Source organism: Eutrigla gurnardus (genome assembly GCF_963514095.1).
Source record: "Eutrigla gurnardus genome assembly, chromosome: 4".
Taxonomy (NCBI): domain Eukaryota; kingdom Metazoa; phylum Chordata; class Actinopteri; order Perciformes; family Triglidae; genus Eutrigla; species Eutrigla gurnardus.
The window spans coordinates 29,407,265-29,432,383 of record NC_139918.1 but is presented as its reverse complement, the minus strand read 5'-3'; the positions used below and the strand labels follow the sequence as shown (position 1 = coordinate 29,432,383).

The window sequence follows — 25,119 nt, the reverse complement described above, 5'->3', positions numbered from 1 at the left end:
CAAGATGGGTTGTTTGCGCTCGGCTGCCATCTAGTGGTGAAAACGCCGCACGCCTTTGCTCTAGGTGCAGCATGACCGCTAGCTGAGTGAAAAGAGCTTTATATTTGATTTCCAAACGTACGGCCACGTCAACGGCAACCGAGAGCTTGAACCGAACACCAGCCTGGCATGTTTGCACGTAGATGGCTGGCAGTCATCGCTCTTTTAACTGTGTGACTGCGGAGCAGGGCTGCTCAAGTAGCCAGTCAAGATGGACACCGCCGAGGAAGGTAACTAGCCAACTTGATGTTAAAACTTGGGACTAAGTTGTTGGCGTTAACGGGTAAAACAGACACGAACAAGTCCTTCGCCACTTTCTAACTCAAGTGTTGTCGGTGGTAAACAGCGACTCTGTGTTTACACTTTTGACTCGAGGTTCGCCGGAATTACACAAACCGCTAAACTAGCCAATTAGCATTAGCTAGCGAGCTAACTGCCAGCATCAACTCGCACCCCGTTAGCTGTCGGCGGTTGTCAATAAAGTTAACCTTAGGTGTTTCGTTTTCTTTACTTGTCTTTATTTCATAAATCAGACAAACCCAGGAATGAGATGTGGTGGTTGACGTCCTTCTCCCTTTGCCATTAAAGTCATACGTAACTAATTAGCGGTACTTTTAGTTTACGTTACACGCTAACGTGTAACACGTTTAATGTTAAAAATCATAGGGTTAGCTTAACCGCACGTTGACACGGGTTTATTCCCACAACTTTAACGTTTACACTGCTTTCTAACATCCTCAACCAACCCTTACATTCTGTATTTGTCGTCATCCTTGGACAACACAGCGGCCGTTAGCATGGCTTACACTGTGATACAGCGTATATGCTTCGATTACAGCAGGTTGTTTACAAATTAAGTCAGCCAAGTGTAGTCTGGTGTATCCTCTCTGATATGCCGGTGCACCCTGGGCTAATTATAGCTATTTTGTTTTGATCATCAAGTAACACACGGGTAATCCAAGGATTACAGCTCGCCCTATATGACCCGTCTCGTCGTATTCACAGTGAAGACGCCTACTCATGCTACCCCAAATGTGTTTTTAGATACTGAAACTAGTCACAGTGTTGATGTTCTGCAGAAAGCTTGCATGCTTTTTTAAATAAAAGAAAGTGTCTTGGATCAAGTTGATATGTTGTTGAGATGAATGGAAATGCAAAAGACAGAGTTATTAAAATGCAATATTCCAGGAGTAGGATATCTCATGGTAGGCTTCGTTATGTTATTGTGTGCTTATTGGAGAAGCTGTTCCTCATTGCACGCAGTAAAAGATGGCGCACGCTCTGCTGCAACAGACTGTACTCTGTGACACATTTTAAAGGACTATGTTGGCCCCCACCTCCTCCTGTTGTTGTACCAGAGCATTATTCTTCCTCTACTGTTCCACCTGTTTCTTTAACAACTTATCTGTCACTAATTGGACTAACCTCACACGCATAACCAACACGCAGCTGAGATAACTGGTCTCCCCACACCCAACCTTGCACAACTGAACAATAAGGCCACTGCAGGCTTCACAACCTCTATAGAATAGGACACACACCCACTCGATCACCTCCGCACCCTGCTGCCCTCCGGGCACAGATACAGAACACCCAGGTGTGGAAGGGCTCGCTTCAGTAGAAGCCTGATCCCTGCTGCAGCCATAGGGAACACGCCCGACTGTGCCCATTTCAGTCTCATCAGTAGAGCGTTGTTTGTTCATGCTATGTGCTCTCGTGTAGTTTTGTGTGTTTTTTTCCCCAATTCTATGTCCTTTGTCAATGTATCTATCTGATGTCCTTTTGGGGACAATAAAGTCTAAAGTAAAAGTCTTGTTGCACAGCGGACATCTGTCGAGTGTGTCGGTCGGAGGGCTCCCATGACAAGCCTCTCTACCACCCCTGTGTCTGCACGGGCAGCATCAAGTTCATCCATCAGGAATGGTACGTTCCATTATTTACTCCGAACTTGTTTCTATTTAAGGTTAAAAGTAGGTTGGGTTCAGAGATGCTATTGAAGTGTATTCCAACACAGGGAAAGAATTATTCACCTGAAAAACAATATGAACAGACAGACACAAAGGGGAACTACTTCTGACCCAGAAGTCACATTTAATCTGTGAAGAATCATGGATTTTTTTTTGTCTGTTCTGCAAGAGTCTTGCACATAAAGTTTCCGTAAGAATCAAAAGATTAAACTTACTACCTTTCTGTTTTCACAGCTTACTGCAGTGGTTGAAACACAGCAGGAAAGAATACTGTGAATTATGCAAACACAGGTTTGCATTTACACCAAGTAAGTTGTTTGTTTGTTAAAATTGGATCATTACACTTGGGTGTTAATTTTGTTTTCAGCTTCTTTTAAAAGGGCCCAATTATGCCGTCCTATATCCCTCTCTTCCATTGTCTCACTCCCGCTTTTACCCCCGCTCTTTTCTCCAGTCTACTCTCCAGACATGCCGTCTCGCCTACCTGTCCAGGACATCTTCGCAGGGCTGGTCACCAGTATTGGCACAGCCATCAGATACTGGTTCCACTACACACTGGTGGCCTTTGCCTGGCTAGGCGTGGTGCCTCTCACAGCATGTAAGTCGCACCGTTCTGTTGTAAAAACACAATGCGGAGAGATTTCATGTTGTGTCAGCATATCCCCTAACAAAGTTCAGGTAAAAGATGAATAGAAAATGAACGTAAGAAATTATACTGATTGTTATTTTGCTTCTCCAACAGGTCGTATTTACAAGTGTTTATTTACCGGCTCTGTGAGCTCTCTCCTTACCCTGCCATTAGATATGCTTTCAACGTAAGTTCGACTGGTCTTGCGCCTTCACTCTCACACTGTAACCCGCATATCCCATACTTTCAAGCTCTTTGTAGCAAAGCAACATGTGAAACTGTTGTGATTAAACGGTCGTGTTTCAACTCCTCCCTTCGCAGACAAAACCTGCTTTCAGACTGCCTCCAGGGTTGTTTTGTGGTCACTTGCACGCTGTGCGCCTTCATCAGCCTGGTGTGGCTTAGGGAGCAGATTGTCCATGGTGGCGCCCCTCAGTGGTTAGAGCAGAACCAACCCCCTCTAGTTCCAAACCAGCCAAACGGTCCAGCACCAGCTAATGAGGTGAGATCAGTTGATGTTGCCAACACAGAGCCGGACAGATTATCGGCTTTGTGTTTACACACAGTAGAAATCTTGCCCGATTATGTCAAACACTGTAATTGCCGAATCCAAAACTATGAGTTATATTTACTGATATCGTGAGCCATCTTACCTCATGAATATCTTGTGATTCTACAGGTTCCAGGCGGTAACATTGGTGTCAACCCTCAGGCTGCTGCAGACGCCGCAGGAGCCCAAGACCCTGCAGACCCTGCCCCAGACGGGCAGGCACCCGCCAACCCACACGAAGCCGGCAACCACGGAGATGAGGCTGAACTTGACGATGAGGAAGAGGATGGGGAGGAAGATGAAGAGGAGGACGACGAGGAGGAAGGCAGGGAAGCGGATGCTGCCGATGCCAATAATGGAGGACAAGGTCAGTGGGAACATAACAGATGTTTTTTTTTTCTTTCTTGATAAATAAAGTAATTAAGTTATGATATGAAAGTTGAAAAATTAAACAAGACGAACATAAATGATTAGAAAACAAGTACATGCATTGCTATGCATGAACTGGCGTTTTTATCCATCTTTAAAGGAACAAATACATAAATCACGCAAGGAAGAGCAACCTACTTAGAAATGCAGCCACAGAAGCATGTTTTTACTGCACAGTAGGTGTTCCTCACTGTTTCAGTCGTTTCTGATTCTACCTTTTAGAAGATTTGAACTGGAATGCCTTGGAGTGGGACCGAGCAGCGGAGGAGCTGACCTGGGAAAGGGTGGGAATCTATTTTTTGTCTCTACTGTTTCCTGCCTCCTCCTCCAGCTCTCTGGATTCTTGCCACTTTTCAGGGATGCTGTTTGTAGCTGGCCTTTCAATAAATGTATTTTTGGTCGTATTCAAAGTTGTTGAATCTTTATTTACTGTATATGTATTCTAAATGATCATTATTAAGCCATTGCTCTTTGTTTGTGTCCCAGATGCTGGGGCTGGATGGCTCCTTAGTTTTCTTGGTAAGTGCACGCACTCTTTCTGCTCGTATACATAGTTCTGAGTGTGCCTGAAAGGGTGACTGGTAGATCAACTCGGCTTCAACTAACATATTTGCCATGAATGCGGTTGTATGCATCTTCTCTAGGAGCACGTGTTCTGGGTGGTGTCTCTCAACACACTCTTCATCCTGGTCTTCGGTGAGTTAAACCTGCAATATAGCGATGATGTACTCTACATACTGTCATTAACTTTGAGAATCAATCAAGCCATCCAGCTAATTACATTTGAGACAGTCCTGTTCTTCACTAGACTACAGATTCTAACAATGACTATGAATTTCCCTCTAGCTTTCTGCCCGTATCACATCGGCCATTTCTCAGTGGTCGGTCTGGGCTTTGAAGAATATGTAAGTGCATCGAATTCCCTTTTGTCGTTTTTGTCGTTCAGTGATTGATTTATCTGATGATGGCATTATATCCGGTTGCAGGTTAAAGCTTCACACTTTGACGGCCTCGTCACCACCATACTGGGGTACATCCTCCTGGCGGGAGCACTCATAGTCTGCCATGTATCCTCTGTGTACAGCACATTATTTTGTGTATGACTTATAATAGTTTTGGTGTGTTTTGTGCAGAATTATTTAAGATGATATATATCCCAAATATTTTGCAAAGGACCTAAAGGTTTAGCACCTTATCTAAATGTTTGTTATCATGCAGGAACTCTAAAGTTCAGGTCAGCAGTTTGTTTTGGCACCAATAGTTTGCATGAAACGTGCTCATGAGAAATGCTTGAAATACAGACTGAATGTTTTTTATCTCACATTTTGGTGTTAGTCCTCAACCGTGCTTCCTTTTAGGCGTTTGCTTCATTAGTGAAGTTCCAGCGGTCCAGACGCCTCTTGGGTGTCTGCTACATTGTTGTCAAGGTAAATTAGAGATGACAGATTAGAACGTTTCCAAGAATGTATTTTGCTTTTATGCAACTAATCAAGCTTTCAATCCAAACAGTAATTAGGCAAATTCTGATTACAGAATCCAACCGTGATGAAATGGAAACTAAATTGAACGGTTGTGTTTTTATACGTCTCAGGTGTCCCTGCTGGTTGTCATGGAGATAGGCTTGTTCCCACTGATTTGTGGTTGGTGGCTCGACATTTGCTCGCTGGTAAGACGAGAGAATAATCACATACTGAATGACCTACCAAACAGGTTAAATGCAACCATGAGGATGTGGTATTCACCAATTCACAATTCAAAAAATCGTTTTTAAAATCAGAATTAGGTTGAATATTGAACATACTCACGATAAAGCCCGTCCCTTGTTTGTTGCAGGAGATGTTTGATGCGACTCTGAAAGACAGGGAGCAGAGTTTTGACTCGGCTCCTGGTACCACCATGTTCCTCCACTGGCTGGTCGGCATGGTCTACGTCTTCTACTTCGCCTCCTTCATCCTTCTGCTCAGAGAGGTCAGTGTAGGACTTCAGCCAGTTGCCATCATGTGCTGTGAAAAACAAACCACCTGTTAAACAGCTTTTTAAATCCATCACATTATTTTTATGTTGTAGGTGCTCCGCCCTGGTGTGCTGTGGTTCCTGAGGAACCTGAACGATCCAGATTTCAATCCAGTCCAAGAGATGATCCACCTGCCCATCTACAGACACCTGCGGAGGTTTATACTCTCTGTGGTCAGTCAAGTTATTTTTCTTTTGCCGGGTATAGTTTCCACAATCCTCCCTCAGGAGTGCTATTCCCTTCGGCTTTTCATCATGTTTGATGCACTTTTCCTCTTGTGCTGCAAGTCGAGCCTTCATTTTCCTGGCTAAAATTCAGTGGCAAACAGTAAACACAAGTTTCATAGGGAACTAATCCAAGCGCAGATGGTGTCATTATTCCATAGCCATTACATTGTGCAATCAACATGTGCTTCAATTTTAAGTTAAAGCAAAAAAAAAAAAAAAAATTATATTGCCCTTTTTAGAGGACAAAAATGAAAAATCGTACACATTTCAATGAGGAGATTGGAAGTGTATGATGATGTTTCTTGAGCAGCGAAGGACTTTGGTGATTAGACTTTGATGTGATGCATCATCATTAAGCATAGGGCCCATGAAGATAGGAGAACGGTAGAGGTGAAGGTGGAGTTCAGCTAGCAGTTAGAAACTTTCACTTGAAACACCAGGATCATCCTGAAGGACCAGGTGGTGATGGGAAGAAGGTGGGTTGCACAATCGTATGATTGACAGGATGAAGGAAACGCAGTGTTATTTCGATCTACTACGAGGAACTTTCATATTGTGTGGCTATTAGTGGCCCCTGTCAACAGTAGCGTTTCTGACCACCAGAGTCCCCTCAGAAAGCCTCTCATTTTGGAGCAGCAGGATTTGGCATCCTGCCCTGCTCAGGTCTGGATCTCCTGGGCCTCCCAGCCCTCCAGTGGGCCCAGTAATGCAGCCTGGGCCTCCAGCAGTGTGGCATCAGCGTTGACGTATTTTCACATTCTGTATTCCTGCATGTTTGTTTCCAGGTGGTGTTTGGCTCCATAGTCCTGCTGATGCTCTGGCTTCCCATCAGAATCATTAAATTGCTTTCACCAACCTTCCTGCCCTACAACGTCATGCTTTACAGGTACACACAACAACACTCAATTATCAACTGACTTCCAGCGTCTCAAGCTGAAGATGACATCTCTTCTCGATTCAGGCATAACCAAACTGACCGTGTATTGTAAGAGGAGTCTGATTTATGTCTCGTCTCTGCAGCGACGCCCCGGTCAGCGAGCTGTCACTGGAGCTGCTGTTGCTTCAGGTTGTTCTGCCGGCGTTGCTGGAGCAGGGTCACACTCGCCAGTGGCTGAAACGGCTCGTCCATGCCTGGACATTCACAGCGGGATACATGCTGTAAGCCCAAGACACACACACACACACACACGCACACACACACACACACTGCAAATGTGGTGGTGATGGGGGGGGGGTTGCATTAGCGTGTAAAAGAATGCATAAACTTTCAGCATATTGCAATCAAACCCCTCCCACCAGCATAGTTTAGATTTTCTAACGCCTGAAAACAAAGCCAAGAGGAGGTGCAGAAGTCTAGCTTTATCTCAGAACACTTGAATTAAAATATGCTGAAAGGTTATGGAACTTTTACTCAATGACCATCTTCATCTACGACAATTGGTGAAAAATTGTGGGCCACAAAAAGGACCCCAAATGTATATTTAGTCACTTTGCAGTCAAAGTAATAAGACGAGATAATTCCTCCCCCCACAGTGACCTTCACTCCTACCTGCTGGGGGACCATGAAGATGATGAAAACCAACCAAATAACAACCCTCCTGGTCGCCATAACAACAGGATCCCTGGCTTGGGGGAGGGGCTTCACGCTGCCCATCAGGCCATTCTGCAGCAGGGCGGTCCTGTGGGTTTCCAGTCGTACCACCGGCCCATCAACTTCCCACTCAAGGTGACTCACGGCTGGTATTCATATCATATATTCATATTGCACATTGCTAAAGCCCGTGCTGCTATATTATGTTTCCTACTCAATTCATTTTGTTGTCTTTGGTTTTTAAGATCATTCTGCTGGTTGTCTTTATGTGTGTGACTCTGTTACTGGCCAGTCTGCTCTGCCTTACGCTGCCGGGTAGGTTTCTCAAGTAGGCATTCTCTGCATTTTACCCTTTTATCTCTTTTTCTCAGTCATGCTTTACGTCTTCATTCCTCTTCCTCTCCCAGTGTGTGCGGGTCGCTGGCTGATGTCCTTCTGGATGGGCAGCGCCATGGTTCATGAGCTGTACACAGCAGCCAGCGGCCTGTACATCTGCTGGCTGTCCATTCGAGGCGCCACCGTAGTGCTGTCCTGGATGCCACAGGGACGTACCATCATCATGACCAAAGTCCAAGAGTGGACGCTCATGGTAATGTGGATGTCTCTGTAGTCCTCAAAGCCAGGGCAAACAAATATCCTCTCACTGGTGAGTGGTTGTGTTTTCATGCGATGCCTTGTTGAAAACAGATCCTGAAGACCGTCGTGGTGGCCGTGCTTTTAGCCGGGGTGATTCCTCTGCTCCTGGGTCTGCTGTTTGAGCTGGTCATCGTTGCTCCTCTCAGAGTCCAGCTGGACCAGACACCTCTCTTCTACCCTTGGCAGGTAGGATGATGGAGATCATGTGTGTGTAAGGGATGCCAATTTAGAATTGGCTTTTGTTTACTGATCATTTAAGCATTTAATTGTCAGCATTAGAGCCCTGAACAAGCTGCCCAGCTGCAACGAGAACCAATGCCCAAACGGGTTAAATCCATCATTTACCCCCCAGTGTAGCAACACAGGCGACGGGTCCCCAGATCACCTGTCCAAGAGAATTGGCAGCCACAATGCTGCGTGCATTGTCACAGACACATGCAGCCACGTTTCCCACTAAGTCAGTTAGTTTAACAGAGAGGTTGCCAGCCGTGTGTCTGGCATACTCTGTGAACGCAGCAGTACAGGGAGTGTATGGCACTGCTGGCCTTCAGTGTCCTGCTCTTCATGGACAAACAAAATGGATTGAGCAGTAACTTTACCCTGATCCAGTGGTGCTGAGCAGGCTAGAGGAATACGTCACTGTGTTTTGATTGTCTGGTTTGTCTGTGTGGCAGGACTGGGCCCTGGGCGTGCTCCATGCTAAAATCATTGCTGCTATCACACTGATGGGCCCTCAGTGGTGGCTGAAAACCGTCATCGAGCAGGTCTGTCTCACATCTTTCTCATTTCATTTAACCGTGAACTAAAACGGGGGATCACTGACATTTTCACTGTTATGAAATATGATGCAACATGGAAATATTTCTTTACATGATCCAAAGTACAGTGGAACATATTGTCCACTTTCTATTAACGATGTTTAAAGCCCGTCTATAGAAGCATGTTCTAAGAAATAATCAACATTTTGCATTCACTGTTTAGTACTAAAATAATTCAACTGGCATTGGAGTGAAGTAAAACAAACTTCTCTCTCTTGCAGGTGTACGCGAATGGTATCCGAAACATTGACCTCCATTTCATTGTGCGAGGGCTGGCCGCCCCGGTCATCTGTACCCTGCTGCTGTCTCTCAGCGTGCCCTACACTATTTCTCAAGGCATTACACCACTGCTGGGTGAGTCTTGAATGGATTATTATGTTTCTGTGTTGAGAATGAATTTTCAACTCTCCTTTCTCTCCCTAATTGCCTCTGCAAGTGGGATTAAAGATTGACGTTTTTATTCCAGCTAGTACTGATACCTGGAAGTCCCAGCATTACTTTTGTTTTTGGTACTTTGCTCGCTCTGTAATAACAAAAATGTTAGTTGTAAAGTCCATTTTCAACTCTCAATGAGATTCAGGCTCAGATGCCAGAGTAAAGCCGGCCCAAGGCACCAATTTTAGTTTAAAACAGTGTTTTTGATGTTGACTTGGATAAGACTAGCATTTAAACAACTGGTCAATAAAGGGGGCATTGAGGTAATCGGGAGAAAATTGCAATCGACTGGTTTCAGTCTTTCATTTACTCGTTAGCTCAACTCTTAATTGGATTATCCCTAGAGGTAACGCATCGCAGACACGCTTGAGGAGAACCTGTTTGAGTATTTATTCAGTCTTCTCTTACTTCCACTCACCTCCTCCTCTGCATCCCTCCTTCCCCACGTAGGTGTGCAGCCCCAGATGCAGACGCTGGTGGAGAGGAGGATCTATCCCTTCCTGCTGATGGTGGTCATACTCTTGGCCATCCTGTCCTTCCAGATACGACAATTCAAACGCCTCTACGAACACATCAAGAACGACAAGTTAGTTGACGACTCAAACTGTGACTGAACACACGAGGACAAGGGTTTTATTCCAATCAGGCTGATTCTAAGTGACTTAAAAGTTAGTTAAAGCATAAATTGAATTCACAGATCCTTTCAACATGACCTGAATGCAACAAGTGAAGGCAGCTATTAGCAGCATTATTATAAAGTTGAACAAACGATTGTTTCCTCAAGTTTTGTAAAGTTAAAATAAAGACAAGAGATTACCAACTGCGGCTGCAAAATGAAATTACTTTAGAAGCAAACCGGCTATAAAAATCATCCAAGCCCTAGTTTTATTTATTGGCCCTAAGGCTCAATGTAGGAAAGAGCAGATTGAAACATAACATTGACAGCAGCCTCATGACTAATATTTGTGAAGCTGAATGTTCGGATGTTAGACACCACTTTGTTTCCCCAACTGAAGACTGATTGTAAAAGCTCATAAATAAATTGCGGCTGTGTATTTTAGAATTAATAAACATGTTTAAAATGATTTGTTAACAGCTCTGCCTTTCCTGTTTCTCCTCCAGGTACCTGGTTGGGCAGCGACTGGTGAATTATGAACGCAAGTCAGGCAGGAGGACGTCCACCTCCTCGTACAGCACCTCCTCATAGACCTGACTCTGCTGTGGGATCAGTGGAGCTGACTCATTCTGCCTCGCACTCAGAGCTAGCATCAGCTCCTGTGGTGAAACCTTTTTTTTTTTTTTTTGGTTCCCCCGTGCTTGGCTGTCAGATGCCAACTTCAAAACACCAACCTCCTAATCTTTTGACTGCAGCCTCGTTTTTCTTATTCACCAACATTAACTGCGGTAACAGGTTGGGAGACAAAGACGCTGAAGAGTGAAGTCTCAAAACTCTTTGTGGAAAATTTGCATTCGTTAAAAACAAGTCGGCATGATTGAACCTCAAATGCCGGTGACTGTCCATCCTGTTTGATGTGTCCGTATCTTCAACGCAGCTGACATTTTAAGTTGTCATAGTATTATTTTTAAAAAAAGGTTTGAAATCAGGTCAGTTGAGCATAGCTTTTTACCTCAATTTGTGCTTCCCTTTGAATGTTTGTTGTGAAGTACTGACTAGCTCACGCTGAGCATCTCTTAACGGGCCGTTCTCAGAGCTGTAGAGGCGATATGTTGACCATCGCTGTGGTTTCTGTGGTTCTGTTTCGATTGTTGATTCGTCTCAAATTATACCCTTCATCAAATAGATTTCATTGATAAGGAGGGACACACATAATGTAGCAATGTGATTGTACTTTATTTCTTTGCTTTTTAGATGGTTTTATTAGACGTGTTCATTTTTTTTTTTACTTCTGGAGTGAGCTGTTGGCTAGTCCTGAGAATTTCTTTGAAGTAAGATGTAGATATATGATTGATAGTCTGGAAGCAGCCCAGGACATGTTCTCCTGTGAATTTTAAAGACAGTCAGGGTAGTGTAGTACCTTCCCGAGCCACCTTGAGGAGAGGAGAGGTCATTTAGCGAGGTTTCAACTACAAATATTTAAACTGGAAAAAACCGAGAACATTTCAGAATGTGCCTGTTTTACACCCTTAGACTAACATTGATTTTACAAAAATATTTATTTTGAAAGAATAAAAAAAAATAGTTGCTGCTAATCCAGCGTTTCAGACTCTAACCTGTCTGCATTCTGTCAACAGTTGGGAGAAAACAGCTACAAACAAACTGTATAAAAAACCTGCTTTTCGTCAGGGGGGAAAGTGAGAAGTTTAGTTCTGGCAAACTAGAGTGAACTCATTTCAGTTAGGGTGAGGGAGTGCCAGTACGTACTAGATAAAAAGATGGCAAGCTGCCATGTTAATCTTTTAGGTTTCCTAACTAACTCCTTTTTCGGTACCATTACGTTGCTCTGATTTATCATTACACTGATCGCTGCAACCTGCTGAGCTGAATCACACAGATCTTGTGATCAATGTACTTGCTAACGACCATGCTCATGTGGTGGGATTTAATTAAAACAACATCATAGCTACATGTACAGGAAAGGTAAAGGATGAGCGGTTGTAGAGATTTCTCCATAAAAAAAATGTCTTGCCAGTTTTGTTACAGTTTTGCTACAGTGACTTCCTGTTTACATAATTGATTGCTTTTGATTGGACGTAGCTACTGCAGTTGCCTTGCAATCGGCTTTCACGTTACTGAAATCTTTACATTTAACTGTGCAAACAGATTCAGTAAATTACATGGGCTTGCTTATAGAGTTGGGTCGATTTGCGGTTTTGCCAGTGCGATGTAAGCTTAAATCGGTTTGATTTTATTAGAAACGCCTGAAAGGCAAGGCAATGTAAACCCTGCACGAAAAAAAGCAACGCTGCATTGCCATCTTGTGGCAATAGAAAGCAATTGTGCGACGGACCTACAAAAACCTGATCTAAAGTCAATTGCGCTGTAATTAAAGGGTGCATCAGATAGTTAGAGCCTATAGGGAGGATTACGATGAAGATCTCGAGCATCAAACACTTAATTTCCTACATTCTGGAGAAATTTTCATTTTTTTTATGCAAGTTTGTTGTATGTTGAGGAAAAGACAAATCCTCTCATTTTTTTTTTTTTGTATTTTAAGCCGCTGAAATGCGGTTGTAAACAGAATATGAAACTTATCAATATAAATACATAATTCTATGACGGTGATTGATTTAATTAATGTTACACCCAAAACCTATGCACCATTCAAGTAGCACGCATGGAGTCAGGACTCCCTAAATGCACTTGGGCCATTCACTGTAGACCACGCACTATTAGATCACTCAATAGGGCCCTATATGTTGTACTCCCACTTGTCTCCTCTGCTCCACTACCCTCCAGAGAAATGCCCAAAAGTTCATTCCTTCATTGTAATCAAGATTTTTTTTTTTTTTTTTTATGTGCACTTTATGCCACAGGTAGCAATCATTTCAGAATTCACTGCAACACAGTCAACACTTTTTATTTCTCTCCCACCGAGAAGCAACAATGTCAGTATTTCACTGTGGTGACTCAGCACAATGGGTTATGAATTTAAGTTTTGCATCTGTTTTTTGACTTTTGTGTGTTGTTTGGTCAACAAACTGCTTTTCTATTGATACGGATTGTGAATGACATTGACTTTAGTGCTGACAACTGTAGTGCTGCTGTGTGAAATACATATAATGCTGTAAAGTGACCTTTTTAAGTATCTTCTTGAACTGAGCTGGACATTTAAAATTTTGGTCATGAATTTCAATTTCTAGAGGCAAATGATTTCTATTTTTATATGTGCAACAAGCAGCGGCATGTACTGTAACATAAAGGAATATAATCTAATGTCCATCAATTGTTGGTTCAGTCATTTGAAACAATGCAAATTATTGAAATGATCTATTGGAGTGTGCAGTTTCTTCTTCACACTGCAGACTTTAGTCTTACCGGCACAAATCCTCAAAACGCCTATTACTTTAACTCCATTAAATGTATCTGCACCTAGACACATAAAGCTCCATTAAAAGATACTGTTAACACTTTTAAATATGTATAAAGAAATTTGAAATGCTTCTGAATTTTAAGATAATCTCATTTTCATAATTTCCAATCACTCTATGTAATTTGGTACAGTCTATAAATATAGCATACTACTAATATGTACTGTAAAACTTAAAGTCGAGCCCCAGCTATAGACCAAGGCAGGTGGAGCTACACTTTAGCATATTATAGGATGCCAGAAAAAAATGCCAGTTTGTTGACGAAGTAAAGTAATAAAGTATGTAAATAAAGTCATAGAAAGTTTAGTATGTCAAAAGTTGAACATACAATATGTTGAAAAAAGATGGAAATCCCTTTTTATACTATTTAAAAAAAGCCATAGTATGTTAAAATAAGTCAGTAGACAGTAATTTTATAGTATAGTGTTTTGAAGTAAAGTCATGATAGAGTGTAACAGAAAAAAAACCTAACCATAACCAATCAAGGTCAAAGCCTAACCTTAACCATTCAAGGTCAAAGCCAAACCCTAAAGTCGGGCTGACACGGCATTATAATTATTAGTATTTAGCTTCCATATCATGGTGAAAAACCCTAACCTTAAGCTTCAAGGTAAATGCCTCACCTCAATTCTCTCACATGCATTTTACACTCTAGACCGTTTTATCCAGGCGTTGTTTGACGTTCTTCAGTTGTTAAAATGTTATTGGGACCGTCAAATATTGCCATCTGATGTCTGGTACAAAGCACGGTTCTAGGAAACAGGATGTAGGGTTATTTCTGCTGAATCCAATTACCTTTCTGCTAATGCACAGTCTTAACGGTTGTCGAAACCAAGTGCAGATTAGGAGCGTATGCAGCTGAAACAAGATTTCCACTGTCAGGCTAAATCAGATTTTTACAACCTGTGCTTCATTTTTCACAAGCACAATGGGATCAACCTTTTCATGACGATCAAGTAACGGGCTAAGTGCCTGTAATTTGTCCCTCCTTGAGCTCTGAAGAGATTATTGCTGCGCCGTTTGATTCCTATTTCTTGTCTATGTAAAACCAGACTCCAGGAAAGGAGTCTAAAATGTATACTCGGGCACAGATGACTATTTTGCCAGTTGTCTTTGTCCCAGGTCTGCAATCTATGATTTTTACCTCGCAAATGGCAGTTAATTACACAGAATGTTGCTGTGTTTCAGGGAAGGCGGGGCTGAACCGCTAGAGATTAGGGTTTCTGGGTTTCACCTGGAATCCAAAACTGTCTTGACACAGATGCTCAGGCCAGATACTGAGTTCATGACCAAGTCAACTAGACTGATTTACCAGCCAAACCTAATAATACTAGTCCCGTGTATGTGTGTCTGTATGTGTTGGCCTCATCGCTGAAGCAAAAGCAAAGCAGTATACAGGAAATGGATGTTCCGCAGCAGGTTTGGATATTTTTAAATCGTATCTGGGGGGAATGCCGGTAAATTCAAGTAAAATACAGACTTGTACCTGTACGAATCTCCCGGATGAAACAGTTGTCAGGGGGTAATTTCAAAATCACGTGAGGTCCCCATGTAATAGTAACTTTATGTGATAAGGGCATTAGTGAAGGTTACATTACGGCCTGAACCACCTTGGTTTTAAAAGGGATCCCATTCCTTCCACTGTTCCTTGTACACAAATGAAGTCATGTGGTTGTTAAATCCAATTTAAGCTGGCAGTGTTAAGTGCAGCAGAGGATGAAACCAGAGGGGGTGGGGTCTCTTGACACGTTGCATTATTTCTCTAATAAGGATATCTCAGTCAGAACAAAGTAATGGCCTGGAAGTTTTGGTATTTGTTGCATTTACTTTACATATTCTCTGTGTTTAGTGTGTTTAAATGTCCTGTGTGAAGAACACAATGGCTCACTTGCTTATTTCATTCAGTTTTCCCAGAACAAAAGAACAGATATTAAGCCAGAACAATTTCAAAAGTTAAGACATTCCCTCTGTGCTTGTACCATTACATTTAACACTTTATTGTATTCCAACAGAAAACATTCAAAGTGTCCCGTCACAGGGGAGGGGAACACGACACAACAGCTAGAGCTAGAGCTGAGAGAGAGCGACTAAGGGGATTATCATGCGTCAGTTCAAGAGAATGTCTCTCATCCCATTGCCGGCCATCATCAAAGTAGGCTCAATGCTTCTCCAAGGGGGAAACGCGATTACTTGCTGTTCGTGGTGGCTGTTACTGTTTCACACCAAGAGGACTGCCTATTCTGCTTTCCAGAGGATCCAACTTGAGCTTGCTTTTGGATTTCAGCTTTCGCTTGAACTACATCAAGACTTCAGGAATTACAGCTCCTCGTCTGGGTTCTGGAACCATGTTTAGAGGATTTGATGTACGAGGCGTTTGGCGCCATCGTGATGATTCGCATGAAAATGGGCACTGACTTTTACACAATTTGAAACTCATGGAAGCTCTTGGGCTTGTCGAACTCCAGCTATTTGGAAATGCAATGGTGACAAAGAGGAAAATGTGACACTTATATTGACTCTCGATAGGTCACTTCAGATCATGCATATGATCAACCCTTTCTTGAGGACATTGTCTCACGGAGTTCTGGGGAATCCTAAAGTCTATGGCATCCTGAGAGGATTTATTTGACAATGACGGAGGATTGTAAGCATGTGTAATGATCTCATGCCTCCCTTGTGATCTCTGGTGACCCTTATCTCTTGGGAAACCTGCCTGAGCCTGGCATGGTTCAACGTATGGCAGCAGCCCGGTGGACATAAACTCTAGGTCTCTAGTTGTCCTAGCAAGAATTTTGAAGAAGTGTGGGGGCAGGGGAGGGTTTAAATGGTGGAACAAGGTGGAGGGACAAAGGTTCTGGAGAATGGAGTGTCCAGGGGTGTGGGACTGGGAGAGAATCCGTTTAGGACTAATACAGTTGCGATGGATAAACCTGCCATGTGCATCACCAATACTGATGAAAAAGAGTGCGAGTGTGAGGTGTCAGGAGAGGACGATGACAAGGAGAGTGAAGTCGATTACACGCGGAACTACTGGGAGGATGAGGACGATATCTACCAGGAGTTCGAGGAGCTGGACTTTGAGGCTCTACCGGATCGAACCGACACGCAGAGCATCGTCTCGGACGATTCTTTCTACCCCCCTGACAATTCCATCGTATCCCAAATGTACCGCTCACCGAGCCCCGAAAGCCCTGAACCCATTTCCTTCTTTAAGGCCTGCTGCAACAACAATGCCATCATCGTCAAGATTATGATTAGACAAGGAGTGACCGAAGAGGAAGTGAAAGAGACGGATCGGAACAGTAGAGTAGGTGTCTGGGTTTGAAGCATTTTAATGAAATGTTTGATTTCCAGGCACCTCTGGCTTCGTAAACGCAGAGCAATGCCTACATATTGTTAACAGCTTCCCTGTATCAAAACCAAACTAATGTCTTTCCATTGGAAACCTAAGTTTGTTCCCAAAGCTTATAGCACTTATAGTGCTGTACATGAAAATCAGTCTTAAACGTAAAATACCAGTGTTTGTCTAAGTGTACATAAATGTAGAGTGTAGAGTTGAATTGAAACCAAAGGCTGCTTACAAGGTTCAAAGGTCGGTGAAATGTATATTCTATACATTTCCTGAAAAGTGTTATTGGCAGGTGGATTCTGACCGTGAAAAAGCTACATATAAGCAAAAATAATAACACTGGAGCTTGTGGTGTCAGCAGTTATGTAGATTTCTCATGATTGGACGTAAACAAGTGGTCCTTTAAAAAACGACTATAAATGTTGATGACATCAGTAGTAGGATTGTCCCATTTTTCAAAAGAGGTCATGTACAGATGTTCAACTGATGTGTGTGTGCAGCATCAGTGGTAAAACAGCACTGTAGAGGTAATAGTCACACCTGCAGATCACAGCAGGGAGCTGTGGTAGCCACTAGGAATTATAATCATTATATTATACTATATATTAAAGATACATTGTTAATTACAATGTATTTATTTTATGTAGATACATTGTTAATTACAATGTATTTATTTTATGTAGATACATTGTTACATCATTACAACAGAGCCTTTTTTTTAAGTTTTAAGTACGTGTGCGCACAATGTTGATTGAGCATTTTTAAATATTCCGTCCTACAAGTATTGTTCAGATCCATGAGATGTTGTGACTGCAAGTTCAGTAAACAAAAAAATCAAGAAGTTCTTTCAGTGATGATGGTATACACTCCCATAATTCATCAAGTTAAGGCCAATAAGACGTACACTGAAGGATAAAATGCATGTTTACCCTGAGTGAACTTGGCTGTTCTTCTCACCGGCAGTCGTATCAGGGTTTTGAGGTCTGGCCAGCAGATTCTGGTGCAGCTCCTCAACACCAGTGAGTCACTGAGGGTCAAATCCTGAAGGAGGGTTCAGAGCAATTGGTTAATCTTACGGCGACAGATGGGGAGTGCAAACTGCACACTGACATCATTGCTCAGCTTCTAAAGAGCTCTCGAAGACATTAACCTGGGAACTTGGTCAGAGATACTGCAAGCTTATAGAGCTGGAACAGACAGAGAAGGATTGTCCTGGAGTGCTGTGACAGACATTCTGAAAAGTGAAGCTGACGCACAAGTGCCTTAAACTTGCATTTTCTATACTAGCCATCAGGGGGCGACTCGTCTGGTAGCAAAAAGAAGTTTGATTGCATGGAAGTCAATAAGAAAATGACCCTACTCTTAATTCATCATCTCAAATTATAAAATCATTCCTTTTTTATCAGCTAGTAGCAACCAATTTCAACTCTAGCTCTGCACAGAGCTAATCTTATGAACAATCAAATCAAATCATTTCCGTTATGTATTTAGTATATCCTGTTTCACGAATGTTAGATAGATACTCTTGAAATGCCATTTCAGCTTGATTTAAAATAGGAAGTGTCTACAACTTGATCCAGTTCGGTTTTGGCTTCATCCTAAGGGATGCCCAAAGACCTCAACTTGGCAGACTTGTCGCTCAATACTACCCACATTTGTTTTTCACTGTTCTTTATCTGTACTGGTTACATAGCGCTCATACTGCAGTGTGTCCGGCTCTTGCTGATTCGCTGTCTTTCTTCATATTCTGCACATTAGTACCAGCTTTCAGCACAGCTCTTAAGTGTCACTAAAGCTTGAAATATTGTATAGTGTATTTTGTGGGGAAATATGAGGGGAAATTATAATTAAGCCCTAAAGCAAACTAACTCTGATTTAACAGCTGTTATTCTTTTAAATAAGAGGAAACCAGCCAGTAATGATTTGGACAATTGGGTTCTTGGCAATGGACCACAATGGAAACCCATGTTTAACCTGAGCTATCAGTCTATTACGGACACTGTATGTTACATTTAGAAAAAAAAACAGCCTTTTATTTTGCTTTTAGGCAGTGTGATTGATAATTTCCTATTTTTTATGAAAAGCACTGCAATGATTTTCTCCTGTGAGGAAATATGGCCACAAATCCATAAATAGCCCCGAGGGATCACTTTTGGTGCTTTTAAGAGCCAAACTAAAATCACAAAAGATGGAAGAAGAAATTCAAGCACTCCTGTTTTTTTGTGTTTCAGACTGGTCTGATTTTGGCGTGTTACCATGGCTACGTGGATGTGGTCATGGCCCTCTCTCAGTGCCCATATCTTGATGTTAACTGGCAGGACAACGAGGGCAACACCGCTCTCATTACAGCAGCACAAGCAGGTAAACACACCTTCTGGCTTCTGAATAGTGCTAACATTTCTGACCTGACCACATTTAAGATTGTTTGATTATTTTTGTTTTTCACTGAAAAGGATGCTCATTAAAAAAAAAACTGTGAGGCAATGAAAACATGTTTCTTTACTAAATATAAAGCGATTCCAGTAAGTTTTAGTGCTTTTTTTTAAACAACTTTATTAATATTCTGATATTTGTCAGGATAATATCGTGAATCGTCATTATTTTTGTCCAGGATAATCGTGACGGGACATTTTCATATCGTCCCATGTCTACTGTGCAACCTCAATGAGCTTCCCACATCCTCTCTCTCAGTCACAAATGTCTAAACTGCTAGACAACAAGTCCATACGTCATGACGATACAACCGGTAGCCTCATATGCTAAGCTAACCGTAAGGCAGCGATGCACACGGTCATTATGCTAGGCTAACGGCTAACTCGCGATTAGCATTGCGCATGTATTTGAGTTTGACACGTAGTCACATATCGTAAACAACATACAAACTCACATTTACCTCTTGAAGATCACAAAAGTCCAAACGACCAAATAACGGATCGTTACAGACGGTATTTTTCATCGCACAATAGCCAAAGCTCACTCGACGGTGACAAAACCGCTTCTCCGTCGCTTTACGACTAAGCCCCGCCCCCTCTGCCCGAGAACGCAACGGGATTGGCTATTACTCCCGGAACGATCCAATTACCATTAAGAAATGTAACAGCTGAACACGTGTACATCCCTAACACACGACGCTCATTTGCATCAACTCTGACCTTTGAACTGTAGAGATTATACTACTTACATTTTTTTTTCATACATCTTATACCTTTTTAACTATATTTAACATTTATCAAACAATATTTTTATGGTAATTTTATTTACATCCAGATATCTCAATTACTTTTAGCCAGTTACAGGAAATAAGTTAAAACAGCAGGCTGGTGGGTCTGAACCGCCATCTTGGGGACGCAGGACTACATTAGACATAAATATACATTTACTGTTAAACTGACTTGGCAGCGACCCAGCAGAATATGGGTTAATTGTTGCAAGTATCTTTTCGGGTTTCAGGCTGACATGCTCACCTTCGAGTCCGCTTTCTTGTGTTTCACTGTTCGCATTCCTCATTCGAAACTTAAAAACCTCTGGATATGACTGTCCAGACATATATTACCAAACATAGAATATGATCACTTCAGACGTACACGTATAACCCAGAATGCCTCATTTCATCCGATCCATGCACATTTGTGCATCAATAAACCCATTAATATCCTTTTTACCGACTATTGAATACCCGGTCTTTCTGATTTGGACTTTACACTGGTAGAAATTGTATTGCAGAGAATTGAGTTTCATAATTAAAGCACAGATTATATTATGAGGTCTAGTGCTTCCATTTGCACGAACCACTGTTATTTGCCGGCATTAGAAAGCAGCGTGGTAAGGAGCCCCAATTTCACAGCGATGCAGCCGCACTTATCAGACGCGGCGGCCCGGGCCTCTCATCGCCTAACGATGATGAATGGCTCTCTGTGCCCCGTGATGAATAGCTGCAGACTACTCTTCATTTTCTGCTTCATTAAAAGACGTATCGATCCCCTCTCATGACAAAGTGCTCTGCGACACCTCTGGGGAACGGGTGACCAAGGCGGCGAGAGCAAGGGAGCGGTCGAATACATGCCAAAGAAAAACTTCCCCCTGAAAGCCTTCGCTCGAGGTAGAAAGTGTCTAGACGTGAATCAAACGCAGGTCCTCGGAGGTGAACCGCCAGGAGCAACCATTCAACCGCGCTTCTCCGTCCAGCTGTACCTCCTTAACGGATTCCTGCTGCATGATAGAACTCTGCATTGTGCCCACTACGACTTCCGCTTCATGAGTCTGGATTTAATCAATTAAGAGAGGACAGGTTGTGAATGGTTAAGAAGCACAAGTTGAAAAGTTAAATCTTAAGCTTCCAGTGCTTTTTTATAAACTTTTAGGGCCCAATTATTCAAATAAGTGCTTGTAGCAAGTTGATTTACTTCTGACCCAAACCTGGACATGAACTCTCTTGCTGAGGCGACAGTGAAACCACTAGACCACCACGTTGCCTCACCCATAAACTACCATTTCAATGTTAATATGATCCTGAAAACAATTAAAAACCTTTCCAAAAGCCAGTGTGACATGTAGATACATGTTAAAATAATTCCCAGGAAATTGTTCGATTGTTTTCCAGGTTTTCCAGGATGCTTTGGGAACTCATTTTTTTAAGAGCTATCATTAGAACCCTTATGAGTACCAAGCTGTTTAAACCAGCCTGCATTAACACACAGGTCTGTGTTCTGTCTCTCTGGTCTGCAGGTCACGCGTTCATCTCAAACTACCTGCTCAACTACTTCTCCGGGATGGACATCGACAGGAGGAACTGTCACGGTTTCACGGCTTTGATGAAGGCCGCCATGCAGGGCCGGGCCGAGTGCGTCAGGGCTCTCATGCTGGCTGGTAAAACTCACATTTTAATAATCACTGCAAGCGGGACAGACGCTCCTCGGAAAAATTGTATGAAGAGCTTTGCGACGGAGAGAGCTGTGTGTGGAGGATGTATCGGGGTGGAGATTTGATGTGTGGGTGAATGTATATGTGTGGAGCAGATTACAGCACAGATTTAATCTGGATCCCAATCCATCCTTCGGAGGATTCATTTAAAGACCGCATGCGACACAGCGGCTACGACAAGGCTCCTTTAAATGCAGTAATGTAGCCTTCTGTTCTCTGATTCAGAGCATCCAGCTGATGGATCCTGATGGAATTTTAATCAACATGGCAACCACGAGCTGATCAGCAGCAGGAGATGAGAGCAGAATAGTCTCACCTGAAATATATCCTCTATATTAAAAAAAAGACGGAAATATGATGTCTGGCTTCATTTTACTCATGTAACTTTAGTGACCTCTTCTAGCGCTTTCTTCAACCACAGCTGGTTGCTAGGCAATGGGAGCAGTGAGGCAAACAAGTAATCCTCTGTAGACCAGACCGCCTCATTTCGGAGACCATTTTGGTGTCTTTAAATGTCGACATAGGCCGCTGAGTTGGGACGCAGCTTTAGTCACAGATTCTTCTCCACATTGACCACTTCCTTAACTTAACCGTGTCTCCAGGAAGTGACATTCAGGCGCAGGACAGCGGCCGCAGACTGACACCCAGGGAGTGGGCTCTCTTCACTGGTCGATACGAGACGGCCTATCTGATGTATCGGCTGATGGCGAAGCCCTGTGCCGAGCAGTTCTGCGACTCCTTCTCCCTGGAGTGGCCCATGTTGGAGGTGAACAAATGCATCACGACTACAGTCCTTCTCTCCAACGCTCCTCATGATGCTTTAAACTGACGACTCCTTTAATGTTTCACCTTGTTGTGCAGGAGCTGGTGGCCCGGGCCCAAGAGCCAAAGTCCTGCTGGAGGCGTTTGATCAACTCCCTTTCCTGCTGCCATTTTAGGTTTTACATGAACAACAAGGTGGACCCTTTGGACGAGGGCGTGTTCGACCACATGGTCCAGATCACCACCAGCATCTCCAGTCCCATCATGGCCACGGCTTGCCGGACGGTGTGTCCGGGCAGCCCGCCCTGCATCGGGAAGCGTCGCCAGGCCGTGCAGGAGATCTTGAGGAGGCAACGGGTGGCCGAGCTGAGGCGCTTGGGCCCCGACAGACTCAACAACTACAAGAGGTTTTTCCAGAACTCGCGGATCCTCCTCATCCCCAAGGTGAGGGATCGGAGGGCCAGCCTGCAGCCCCAGCTGCTGAGCGACGTTGCCACGGTGGCCATGAGACGGGCGAGCCTCCTCCCTCTGCACATGCTGAGGAGGAGCAGCGTGCGGCCGGGCATCATCGTGCCCAAAGTGAGGCTCTGCAAAGCCCCGGCGCCAAGCTTCGTGCCAGAAAAAATGAAACGGGGCAAAGACCACAACCAGCTCCAGATCCCCAAGTGGAACTACAAGATGAAGAGAATAGAGAGGAGGCAGGAGGAGGAGAGGCGAAGACAGCTGCCTCCGATAAGGAGGAGATGAGGATGGGAAACTGGAGTTCACATTATCTCAGGGAGCAGGAATTCACAGAGCTCACTAGAATAAGACTCATTTTGATTTGATTTTTTGATGATACTGTTGGATTTGTTGCCTTGTTTCTACTCGAGTTCACACGCTTCCTTTGTGAGGCATAATTTATGGTGCAATGTATAAGATATGGGATAGAAGAAGACCAGATCCAGTGGAGGAGGTTTTGTTATTCCTGCTAGGATCTAAAGAAAAAAAAAAAAGATGCAGGCAGCTTGTATTTATGGTGGATTCAGTGACACGTGGCAAAAGAACAAAAGAAGATTAAGTGTTGGGGGGGTTCAGTATGCCTCACAAGAAGTCTCAAGCTGAAGTCCACCAGCTCGGAACATTTACTAAAAGAAAGGATGAAGGAATCGGAAAAGAGATGGGGATAAAACTGAGATTACCATTGGAAGGATACGAGATGGGGCAAGAGAAAAAGACACATGATGCAGGATGTAAAACGCTGCTTGTAAGGCAGGAAGGTGACTAACTCGGCTCAATGACGATGGCTGGCTGCTGCCAGAGCAAAGGGTTGCTGAGCTGATAGTCCCAAGGAAGGAAAGGGGGGGGCTTGTGAGCTGAGGAGCCAGCTCACACGGGCTTTGTGAGGGTTTTGTGGCGACGTGGAAAGGCAGAGCCAAAAATAAACAGCTCAGCGCTCGACTGTGACTTGTTGACTCCCAGAATAATCACGGGAGAAAGTCCACGAAAGGCACCTCCTGCTCAGGGAGAAACGGAGGGCAAACCGGCTGCTCATCAGCTCGGCGACTAGCCTTCATGTGTTCCTGGATTTGAATTTAATGAAAAAGGCCTTTAGAGGAGCTTTTACAAAATATAAAGGAACGGAATATGTGTTCTTTATTACCCTCTAGTGGCAAACAGTTCGAATTGCAATGGAGTGGCTGAACTGGACTGGACTGGACCAGTGTTGAGAGTATCCTTTACATTTCTGCCAAAAATACTGAGCAATAACCGATTTCTATCAGTGTCTCCACGGAGACGGAGTCTGGAGAAAAAGACACCGAAGCAGCATTTAAAAGCATCATCAAAGCTGTAATTTAAAGGAAAAAGAAGCACCGATGCCAAATTCACTAGTTGAACTGTTGAAGGCCTGAATACACGTCACACCATCACCGGCATGAAGACATGATGTGTGACTCTTACTTGAATGTTGTGTATACTTACGTATAGAAAGCTAAACTACAACAAAGGGCTTCGTCATTCAGGGAGGAATTGTAAGAGGATATTGTTTGCATTTTGCATTAAAGTTGTAACAAATACTTGTTGTGACATCTCCTTTTAGGAAGAGCATTTGAAGCAATTTAAAAGTAGCGGCCGAACCGTGGAATAACAACTTCCAGCGTCATCTCATGATGCCATTGGGCTCAAAAAGGTATTGGGAAAAAGACCAGCAACTCACACGCAACCATTTACCTGGTGACGTCAGTTAACACCCTGAGGGTTCAGGGTTTAAGACTCTGAGGGTTCAGGGTTTAAGACTCTGAGGGTCCAGGGTTTAAAGGACCATACTGTTCTAATTCTGACTTCTCCCCATTAGCAGAGGTTCCTCTTGACTTCAACAGATTTTGTGTGCATCAGCGGCTGCATCCCATTGGTCAGAAGTTCTCTGGCTGGCTCTGATTGGACTATGTAACCAGGAAGCGGTGCGATAAACAGCCTGTATGAGATACCGCTCAACGTTGGTTTAAGATCTATGGCCTCAATGTGGAGACGAAGATACTGGCCAGAGAACAACTTCCCAAGAGGTCCCAGTATGAACATGAGGAAGACTTACTGGGAGTTGAAGTTGCGACTGTTGAGTCGTGTCAGTACAAGCCTGAAATTCACACAAACCCAGAGGTGTAACTTTCAGCCAATCGTTGACCTCCTTTACTCTTTGGTTCCGCCCTCTGAGCTGTCAATCACG

At 43.3% G+C, this 25,119-nt stretch overlaps 2 protein-coding genes across 2 annotated transcripts; both read left to right on the top strand.

Moving 5' to 3' along the window:
- Positions 1–45: 45 nt before the first annotated feature.
- On the top strand, positions 46–13,270 carry LOC311013038 (E3 ubiquitin-protein ligase MARCHF6-like). The gene is made up of 26 exons (XM_084008920.1): positions 46–269; positions 1,863–1,962; positions 2,241–2,314; positions 2,461–2,604; positions 2,749–2,821; positions 2,956–3,136; positions 3,314–3,551; positions 3,836–3,897; positions 4,100–4,132; positions 4,258–4,309; positions 4,460–4,518; positions 4,600–4,680; positions 4,972–5,040; positions 5,205–5,279; positions 5,447–5,581; positions 5,681–5,800; positions 6,640–6,740; positions 6,875–7,012; positions 7,388–7,580; positions 7,691–7,760; positions 7,853–8,034; positions 8,133–8,267; positions 8,756–8,845; positions 9,121–9,253; positions 9,785–9,920; positions 10,457–13,270. The coding sequence occupies exons 1-26, from the start codon at positions 251–253 to the stop codon at positions 10,539–10,541; spliced, it is 2,778 nt and encodes a 925-aa protein (XP_083865046.1). The 5' UTR covers positions 46–250; the 3' UTR covers positions 10,542–13,270.
- A 2,265-nt stretch (positions 13,271–15,535) lies between these two features.
- Positions 15,536–23,744, top strand: ankrd33bb (ankyrin repeat domain 33Bb). The gene is made up of 5 exons (XM_084007463.1): positions 15,536–16,691; positions 18,965–19,094; positions 21,459–21,599; positions 22,256–22,419; positions 22,515–23,744. Exons 1-5 carry the CDS (start codon positions 16,209–16,211, stop codon positions 23,160–23,162), a joined length of 1,566 nt encoding a protein of 521 aa, XP_083863589.1. The 5' UTR covers positions 15,536–16,208; the 3' UTR covers positions 23,163–23,744.
- Positions 23,745–25,119: the final 1,375 nt, after the last annotated feature.

Bases quoted from the DNA above. Each gene is read 5' to 3' on its own strand.
- LOC311013038 (XM_084008920.1), top strand. The intron at 4,133-4,257 runs GTAAGTGCACGC...CATCTTCTCTAG, and splicing joins ATGGCTCCTTAGTTTTCTTG to GAGCACGTGTTCTGGGTGGT. The intron at 4,681-4,971 runs GTATCCTCTGTG...GCTTCCTTTTAG, and splicing joins GAGCACTCATAGTCTGCCAT to GCGTTTGCTTCATTAGTGAA.
- ankrd33bb (XM_084007463.1), top strand. From the start codon at position 16,209: ATGGTGGAACAAGGTGGAGGGACAAAGGTTCTGGAGAATGGAGTGTCC. The intron at 16,692-18,964 runs GTAGGTGTCTGG...TTTGTGTTTCAG, and splicing joins AGACGGATCGGAACAGTAGA to ACTGGTCTGATTTTGGCGTG. The intron at 19,095-21,458 runs GTAAACACACCT...TCTGGTCTGCAG, and splicing joins CATTACAGCAGCACAAGCAG to GTCACGCGTTCATCTCAAAC.